At 44.6% G+C, this 10,121-nt stretch overlaps 1 protein-coding gene across 3 annotated transcripts in view; it reads left to right on the forward strand.

Annotated features, from left to right (window-relative positions):
* Positions 1–8,203, forward strand: part of LOC138665355 (NACHT, LRR and PYD domains-containing protein 3-like) — a 205,238-nt gene extending 197,035 nt beyond the window's left edge. For 2 of the 3 annotated variants that reach the window (XM_069752756.1, XM_069752755.1), the window contains exons 10-11: positions 5,363–5,454; positions 8,061–8,199. In XM_069752756.1, the coding sequence (XP_069608857.1) occupies positions 5,363–5,435 (73 nt within the window). In that variant the 3' untranslated portion in view covers positions 5,436–5,454; positions 8,061–8,199. Of the gene's footprint in view, positions 1–5,362; positions 5,455–8,060 lie in introns of all 3 variants that reach the window. The other variant, XM_069752758.1, reaches the window with a different exon arrangement.
* Positions 8,204–10,121: the final 1,918 nt, after the last annotated feature.

Here is a 10,121-nt window from a genome sequence, read left to right on the forward strand (position 1 = left end):
AGCTTGGAGTGAAGAAATCAACAGTGGGAGCAATAATTAGAAAATGGAAGACATACAAGACCACTGATAATCTCCCTCGATCTGGGGCTCCACGCAAAATCCCACCCCGTGGGGTCAGAATGATCACAAGAACGGTGAGCAAAAATCCCAGAACCACACGGGGGGACCTAGTGAATGAACTGCAGAGAGCTGGGACCAATGTAACAAGGCCTACCATAAGTAACACACTACGCCACCATGGACTCAGATCCTGCAGTGCCAGACGTGTCCCACTGCTTAAGCCAGTACATGTCCGGGCCCGTCTGAAGTTTGCTAGAGAGCATTTGGATGATCCAGAGGAGTTTTGGGAGAATGTCCTATCGTCTGATGAAACCAAACTGGAACTGTTTGGTAGAAACACAACTTGTCGTGTTTGGAGGAAAAAGAATACTGAGTTGCATCCATCAAACACCATACCTACTGTAAAGCATGGTGGTGGAAACATCATGCTTTGGGGCTGTTTCTCTGCAAAGGGGCCAGGACGACTGATCCAGGTACATGAAAGAATGAATGGGGCCATGTATCGTGAGATTTTGAGTGCAAACCTCCTTCCATCAGCAAGGGCATTGAAGATGAAACGTGGCTGGGTCTTTCAACATGACAATGATCCAAAGCACACCGCCAGGGCAACGAAGGAGTGGCTTCGTAAGAAGCATTTCAAGGTCCTGGAGTGGCCTAGCCAGTCTCCAGATCTCAACCCTATAGAAAACCTTTGGAGGGAGTTGAAAGTCCGTGTTGCCAAGCGCAAAGCCAAAAACATCACTGCTCTAGAGGAGATCTGCATGGAGGAATGGGCCAAGATACCAACAACAGTGTGTGGCAACCTTGTGAAAACTTACAGAAAACGTTTGACCTCTGTCATTGCCAACAAAGGATATATTACAAAGTATTGAGATGAAATTTTGTTTCTGAACAAATACTTATTTTCCACCATAATATGCAAATAAAATGTTAAAAAAAACAGACAATGTGATTTTCTGGATTTTTTTTTTCTCAGTTTGTCTCCCATAGTTGAGGTCTACCTATGATGTAAATTACAGACGCCTCCCATCTTTTTAAGTGGTGGAACTTGCACTATTGCTGACTGACTACATACTTTTTTGCCCCACTGTATAACAGCCTCATGAATTCACTATTTCTGACACCTGTGCAGGTGAGCATAGATATGCCGTGTATGACCACCATCGTCCCTCCACTTTGTGTGGAATAGATTACGTACACAGAAGAGAAAATGGAGGTTATCATACAAGGCAGTTCTCTACTCACCAGGTCAGGTGTCCTAACTAATGAGTTTTTTGTCATCTGACCTGTTGAGTATAGTTCTGCATTGTATTTCCGCTATTTTCTCTTCAGACTGCAACACTAGTCACAGACTAAGCAGAATGAAGAGATTATGGAGATAATACATGGATTAATTTTTTGGCCCACCTCATATCTCTATACTAGAGACAGACAAAGCTGCAGTCTTTTTTTATAACTACTGGAGATATGATGTGGCCAAAAAATAAAGTGTGTGGTGAAGTTTCTTATTTGGCGCACGGTGTGTGTTGCCGGCGGCGATAGACACAATAAACCAAACATAATTGGGGCAAAAAAAATTGTATTTATTTTTTAACAACAAAAAAATTTCTTTAACTGCGCTGGCTTGGGGTAGAGTGATGTAAATGGGGGGTGTGAAGCTCTGAGGCCTGGCTAACCGTGGACGACGCAGAGGTGACAGGAGAAGGGGCAATTAAACTAGTGGGGTCTGGTAGTTCGGGGATGGGGCTTGACACATGAGAGGCTTGAGACGCACTGGAAGGGTGAGACAAACCTGACATTACAGACACACTGGGAGGTGAAGGGAGAGGAATACTAAGAGTCCGCTGTTTTTTTTTTTTCCTTTCTGGGATTGCCGGGTTCTGGGAAGCCTCGGTGGGCTCATATGTCATGGCACGGTCGTGGTGGGTGACCTGTCAGGGTCCGGCTGCACTGTGTCAGAGTCTATAGTGCTCGTAGAACGTGGAGCCATGCCAGAGTCCATAGTGCTCGTAGAACGTGCAGCAATGCCAGAGTCCATAGTGCTCGTAGAGCGTGCAGCCATGCCACAGTCCATAGTGCTTGTAGAACGTGCAGCCATGCCAGAGTCCATAGTGCTCGTAGAATGTGCAGCTATGCCAGAGTCCATAGCGCTCGTAGAGCGGAAGGCCATGCCAGGGTCCTGCTGCATCGTGGTGGTGGCGGTACAGAAGGCCATGCCAGGGTCCTGCTGCATCGTGGTGGTGGCGGTACGGAAGGCCATGCCAGGGTCCTGCTGCATCGTTGTGTCAGTGGAGGAGGTCCAAGCAGGAGCAGCGGTTGTCATGGTGGTGGCAGTGGGCTGTCCAACTGCACTCAGCATGGTGGTGGTGCTGTACTGGTGTCCGGCAGTGCTAGGAATAGAGGTGGCTGTGCAGTGGTATGCAGCAGAGGTCGGCATTGAGGTTAATCATGACAGTGAAGGCACAGGTGGATATGCCGCCACTGTCTGCTGAAAATACCGACTCTGCTGCATAGCCTGCACATAAGCAGCATTGCAGGCCTGCATGACCCTCAGCTGGAGATCAGGAGTAAGGTGTTCCAACATGCTCTGCTCAATTTGGTTAAAAAAATTATGTGCTGGCCTCTGGAGGTCGGCTTTTACTTGGTCAAGGCTTTTGGTGACCTCCTGGATACGTGTATTCATGTGGCTAAGTGAAATATCCATTCGGTCACCCAAAGCCTTGAGTCCTTCGTGCAAAACCGAGCTCAAGTGCAAAAACTCGGGCATGAGGGACCTGTCCGATGCCCTCTGCCGCTGCCGGGAGGAGCCCCCCAAAAAAGGGGCAGTGGCAGAGAACTGGGAAAGGGGAACACCTGATGGACCAGCTTCCTGGTCTCCAGTTAGTGTGGCAGGCCCACTTGCTGCAGCACTGCTGGATGGCTGGGACAGGTCCGTGGCTGTCTGATGAAGGACCGCTCCAGAACCTGGGCCAACAGTAGTGCTCCATGTGCTGTGAAATAAGTAAAAAGAAAATGAATACCAAAAAATAACCAGACGCAAAATCTTGTGGAATAGAAACATACAGATTATGGCAATACAATACAACCTAATGCAAGGGAAAAATACTTACGTTCTCTGGGCAAGGACCGGTCTTAAAAATGACAGAACGCGATGGTATTTATATTTTCTGATCCTTGCTCCTGAACCACTGGGAACACGGCTCTCTTGACGCAGGTCCTTGTTGAAGCGGTCCTTCATCGAACGCCACCGTGTTTTGACTTTGGCCACTGTTAAAAACAACCCATTATGGTCAGAAAATGAACTTTTGACCGTGCTCACACAACTGTGTGTGATGAGAGAAACTCCTGAGAGTTTCTTTCATCACACACAGTTGTGTGAGCACGGCCAAGATTTCTGCTGCTTCACACTGCATTGCAATACTTACCAAATGCAGTTCGGACCCGAGTCGGGGCGTTGTCCCAGCCATCCCACATCGCTATGGCCACCTCATTCCATAGGCGCCGGATCGTTACGTTGTTTGAGTGCAGTGGATCCCGGGTGTCCCACAACGGGACTCGCTCCTGGACCAGGGAGATGAGAGGTCATTCTCTATTATGTCTTCATCCCGTTCTGGAACCTAAAAATGAAATAAAGACATTAATGTTGGGTCAATTAAGGAAAAGAAAGAAAAAAGAGGCTGAGAAATGGCATGAATAGGAAAGTCAAGATACAAAAGGATTCCAGAAGAAAAATGTAAAGAAATAGGAATAAAAATAAAGGAACATTCAAGAATACTAAAGTGAGGATACAGTAAACAATCAGCCTTGTATACGTACAGGCTGCCGCCTTGCCACCCGACCTTGACTCCGCTGCTCTTGCCCACTCTTAGCCGCAGTAGAAGAAGAGCTCTAAAAAAATGAAAAACAAAAATTGTCACATGTGTTGATGTGACTGTGAATACTTACCAATCTGAGGAGGCAAGTACTCACCTCACTGACATGTTCTACTTCAGAAGGCCAAGGACATTGCTCCTCATCAGAAGAATACATTGTGATGCATGCAGAAAGAAAGAAATAGCAGAAATCAGGACATGTAGAGACAGAAAATAGAAAATGAAGGCATTGGCTAGGACAGGGGTGTCAAACTGCATTCCTCGAGGGCTGCAAACAGGTCATGTTTTCAGGATTTCCTTGTACTGCACAGGTGATAATTTAATCACCTTCACAAATAATGAGTTGGTTATTAAATTATCACCTGTGCAGTACAAGGAAATCCTGAAAACATGACCTGTTTGCAGCCCTCGAGGAATGCAGTTTGACACCCCTGGGCTAGGATATACTCACATTGTTCAGAGGCTTGGTTGCTCCAAGGTGCTGTGGTCCGTCTGTTCTGCTTGGCTGTCTGCTGAGTAGTGACCTGCAAATGTCCACTCCTTCCCTTTATCACCTTGTATGTGGGGGGTGGCTTATCAGTGTCTAGACATGTTTTTCTCTTGTGGAACGCATGCGTTCACGAATGCATGCGTTCATAAAGACAGCAATGTGTTGTTTTTTTGCGCATTTCTTGCGCAATCCACTGCATACGTTTCCAGGTGGCAAATTGACGCCTCTAAAAATTACTACATGTTGCATTTCCGCAACAAGCTGTGGACGGCGAAACGACGCATGCGTCGTCAAACGCAGCAAAACGCGAATGATCGCAGACGCATGCGTCCCTAATGTTAAAGATAGGAATACACAACACATGCGGATATTTGCGGAAGAAACGCTGCGGACACAGCCGCAAATGTGGAACCGGCCTTAGGCAAAATTGTGAGTGAGCCCAGTCGTCCCCTAACTTCACACATGAATGGTCTTAGGGCTCATACTCACTTGCGAGAAACTCAGATGAGTCTCGCATGTTAATACCCGGCGTTGCTGCCGGCACTCAGATCGGAGCATGCGGCCGCATAGGAATACATGCAGCCACATGCTCCACTCCTGAGTGCCGGGTGCAGTGTCGGGTATTGCCGTGCGAGACTCATCCAAGTTTCTCGCAAGTGAGTATGAGCCCTTAGGATGCTTTACTGAGAGTTTCAAAGTTCCATATGCAAATGGAGCAGTAGTTCACATGCAAGAACACCGCTTCATTGACTTTCTATGGGAGTGGTGGTCAAGCATGTGCACTGCCACTACCATAGACATATAGAATTGAGGCGGTGATCATGTATAGGAGCTATGAAAGACTCATTTGTGGAGATCATCAATCAGTACCCCTGCAGTCATATATTTATATTCTATCCTGTTTTGAGGGGACAACACATTTAATTGTCACCTTTGTTAGTTCTTTCTATAGATCTAAACTGACACTGAAATACAGAAAGCATGAGAAACCGTTACTGCACAATCTACAGTAATGTATCCTCAGGACTAAAGGTAAAGTTCTGATTCTGTGCATGATGACTGATTTGCTCCAGTATGCTATACAGTGGGGCAAAAAAGTATTTAGTCAGTCAGCAATAGTGCAAGTTCCACCACTTAAAAAGATGGGAGGCGTCTGTAATTTACATCATAGGTAGACCTCAACTATGGGAGGCAAACTGAGAAAAAAAAAATCCAGAAAATCACATTGTCTGTTTTTTTAACATTGTATTTGCATATTATGGTGGAAAATAAGTATTTGGTCAGAAACAAAATTTCATCTCAATACTTTGTAATATATCCTTTGTTGGCAATGACAGAGGTCAAACGTTTTCTGTAAGTTTTCACAAGGTTGCCACACACTGTTGTTGGTATCTTGGCCCATTCCTCCATGCAGATCTCCTCTAGAGCAGTGATGTTTTTGGCTTTGCGCTTGGCAACACGGACTTTCAACTCCCTCCAAAGGTTTTCTATAGGGTTGAGATCTGGAGACTGGCTAGGCCACTCCAGGATCTTGAAATGCTTCTTACGAAGCCACTCCTTCGTTGCCCTGGCGGTGTGCTTTGGATCATTGTCATGTTGAAAGACCCAGCCACGTTTCATCTTCAATGCCCTTGCTGATGGAAGGAGGTTTGCACTCAAAATCTCACGATACATGGCCCAATTCATTCTTTCATGTACCCGGATCAGTCGTCCTGGCCCCTTTGCAGAGAAACAGCCCCAAAGCATGATGTTTCCACCACCATGCTTTACAGTAGGTATGGTGTTTGATGGATGCAACTCAGTATTCTTTTTCCTCCAAACACGACAAGTTGTGTTTCTACCAAACAGTTCCAGTTTGGTTTCATCAGACCATAGGACATTCTCCCAAAACTCCTCTGGATCATCCAAATGCTCTCTAGCAAACTTCAGACGGGCCCGGACATGTACTGGCTTAAGCAGTGGGACACGTCTGGCACTGCAGGATCTGAGTCCATGGTGGCGTAGTGTGTTACTTATGGTAGGCCTTGTTACATTGGTCCCAGCTCTCTGCAGTTCATTCACTAGGTCCCCCCGCATGGTTCTGGGATTTTTGCTCACCGTTCTTGTGATCATTCTGACCCCACGGGGTGGGATTTTGCGTGGAGCCCCAGATCGAGGGAGATTATCAGTGGTCTTGTATGTCTTCCATTTTCTAATTATTGCTCCCACTGTTGATTTCTTCACTCCAAGCTGGTTGGCTATTGCAGATTCAGTCTTCCCAGCCTGGTGCAGGGCTACAATTTTGTTTCTGGTGTCCTTTGACAGCTCTTTGGTCTTCACCATAGTGGAGTTTGGAGTCAGACTGTTTGAGGGTGTGCACAGGTGTCTTTTTATACTGATAACAAGTTTAAACCGGTGCCATTACTACAGGTAATGAGTGGAGGAAAGAGGAGACTCTTAAAGAAGAAGTTACAGGTCTGTGAGAGCCAGAAATCTTGATTGTTTGTTTCTGACCAAATACTTATTTTCCACCATAATATGCAAATAAAATGTTAAAAAAACAGACAATGTGATTTTCTGGATTTTTTTTTCTCAGTTTGTCTCCCATAGTTGAGGTCTACCTATGATGTAAATTATAGACGCCTCTCATCTTTTTAAGTGGTGGAACTTGCACTATTGCTGACTGACTAAATACTTTTTTGCCCCACTGTATCTAAGGTACAGGTTCAACATTAAATGGGTTTTACAGTCTACAAAAGTGGTACCAAGTGCTTTTATACATGTGAAATAACAAACAGAGCAGGCATTCACTCCTCCTTGGGTCCAGCACTATCTCTTCACTGCTGCTCCAGTTTCCCTATATAGTCTGCAGCGGTAAAGTCACAGGCTCATCCTGTCTACATCGGCAGAACCACTGAGCTCAGTGATTGGCTGCAGCGGTGAAGTCACTGGCTCAAGGTGACTCCATTGGCACAACCACTGAGCTCAGTGATTGGCTAAGGCGGAGACGTGCCCTGTAGTTGTGATGCTATTTCTGCAGCCAATATTCAGAGGCCAAAGCAGCAGCACTGGGAGGGTGAGAGGGTGAGTAACTGCTCTATTTGTTATGGTACTTGTAAAAAAAGTGTTTTGGGGAATACTTACCGTATGTAAAAAGAGGAAACCCCCATTTACACTTAGTTATTTTCCTAAATAAAATGTTTGAGAAAAGTCAATACAAATAAATTTGAAATGTTAAATATTTAATATGTAAAAAAAACCATTACAACAATCTGATTCATGCAGTATGAATAAGATGACATGTTCCCTTTGAAGAGCTGTTTAGACTATCTGCTCAAAGTTCAGGACGTTGCATCTATATGTCCATTTCAAGTGACTCCTAAACAATTTGGGAATGTGGTCATAAATTGACATGTCGCATGGTTATGACTAGAGTTATTTCTTAGCGTATGTTCACAAATTCTGGATTTGCTCTAGGAAAATGTTATAGAAATTTTAAAGAAAATTAGCAGTAGAAATTTACACATTTTTCTTCTGTCTACACATATGGATTACGTAAGATCATTTTTACTAATTTATTTATATTGCATTTTACTATTATATAACAGTAAAACTGTTTTATTTAAAATTTCATAATAGTATTTTTCATTTTTTTTAAGGAATAAAGAAACGATCTGTGAAACTCATCGATTTTAGAAGATGAAATAACTTGGCATTTTCATTTTTTATTTTAAGTTTAATTTACTTTTATTGCAATAAAATTGTAATTTAAAAAACATATTGTATTGACATTTGTTGACCAAGGAATTTTATAATTTATGCGATTTTTTTTTTATAACAGATTCTATATCACCAATACCAATATATCTGCCTCACTGTGTTACTTAAAGTTTTAAATGGAACCTGCATTGCCCTCGAACGCTATTAACTATAGATGAAGGGTTAATGTACAGGTTAATAACATTACAATACTGAAAGTGCATCTACCCAGGGAAAATTGACTTTATTCCTCACGGGAGCTGCTGGCTTTCAGTCATATAGGCATGCTTGTACATTGTGCTTGTAAAGTCACCAGATAATTTTTACTGCATAATGAAAAAAAACAAAACCCCCAAAAAACAATTGTTGAAGTGCTTTTTTTTTCTTGCAATTTCACCTCACTTGTTGTTTTTTTCCAATGTTTCGGTGCATGGTATTATAAAATGACAAGGTTTCATTCAAAACTACAGCTCATTCTGCAAAAAAGAAACCCTTGTGTAAAGGTGGGCCAGGGCAGTAGTCGTGGCTGGGCTTTTCAGGTGTCAGATACCCTGGCCTCCCTCTACAGGAAAAAGGTGTTCCTTATATTGCATCTTGTGCTCAGTACTCACTGTGCTGTCAGTGTCCCCTTTGCTTCGCTGGCAAGCGGCTGCTTCTGGATCCCAATAAATAGAGATACAGTCCAAGGCAACGCTAAATGGAACAGATTTATTTACTTCAGGACACAGCACATTCAAATAGTCTCCAGCATTTCCATCACAGCTGTTACAGCATATCACTTTATCTTTCCCTTCACTGTTTCCTGCGTGTCTATGTGTTTCCATGGGTCGGGGTGTCTCAGACGGCCCCTCAGTGTTCTCCCTGTAAAGCGTTACTACGGTGAAGCTTCCATCTGCCCGTTTCACCCTGGACATGGTGGCATGAAAGTGAAAAAAAACAAAACAAAATACAAAACCTTAGCCTTACCTGCAGGGCCCCCGCAGTTATCCAGGTTTGAACGTCACAGGACTACTGCAGTCAATCTGTGGACACATCAGTGATAAAATCGTCACCATGGCATTTCTATATTCAGTATATAAATTCAATCATATACTCACTGCTTCTCCCTCCTGTGTTCTAGCCTCCCCACACAAACTCAAATCTCCACGTTCACAGGATATTGCTCTACCTAGGAGCCTGTTATGATCCGGTGACCTTGGAGCAGCATGAAAACTTTCACTGGAGTAGGTGATCACTATACTGACCGCAAATCCTGAACTTAACACCGCTACTAGAAGTAGCCGTGGAGTGTACCTAACCAATCCTAGACACCTCGTCACAGCCGGAGGACTAAATACCCCTAAAGATGGAAATAGGAATACTATCTTGCCTCAGAGCAGAACCCCAAAAGATAGACAGCCCCCCACAAATATTGGCGGTGAGTCGGAGAGGAAAAAACATACACAGGCAGGAAAACAGGATTTAGCACAAGAGGCCACTCTAGCTAAAATAGGACAGGATAGGACAGAGTTCTGTGCGGTCAGTATTAAAACCCTTCAAAAATATCCACAGCAGAATATACAAAAACTTCCTCCATCTAACTAAAGATGTAGGAGCGTATATCTGCAACTCCAGCGAATCCTACATTCAGAGCAGGAATACAATCAAAAACAAGAACGCAGGGGCGTGGCTATGTAACTGAGGAGGAAAGATGCACCTTCTGTGAGCTCCAGCAATCCTGTACCTATCCTGCCACTTGGACCCTTAACTTACACACTGTGCCGGCTGGTACTGGTACCGCACAGTCTCAGGAACCCGGTGAGCCCTCCGGACGGCTGTGGTGAAGGTCTGGGACGAAGGAGCTGCGGTGGCCTGGACGGGCGGCAGACTCCACGTGCAGCGGCGGCCATTTTGTGAGTGCACGCGCTGAGGAGACCAGACACAGGGCCGGCTTCTCCTGGTGCCGGGCATCCTCCCTCTTG

This window comes from Ranitomeya imitator, chromosome 2 (assembly GCF_032444005.1).
Source record: "Ranitomeya imitator isolate aRanImi1 chromosome 2, aRanImi1.pri, whole genome shotgun sequence".
NCBI lineage: Eukaryota > Metazoa > Chordata > Amphibia > Anura > Dendrobatidae > Ranitomeya > Ranitomeya imitator.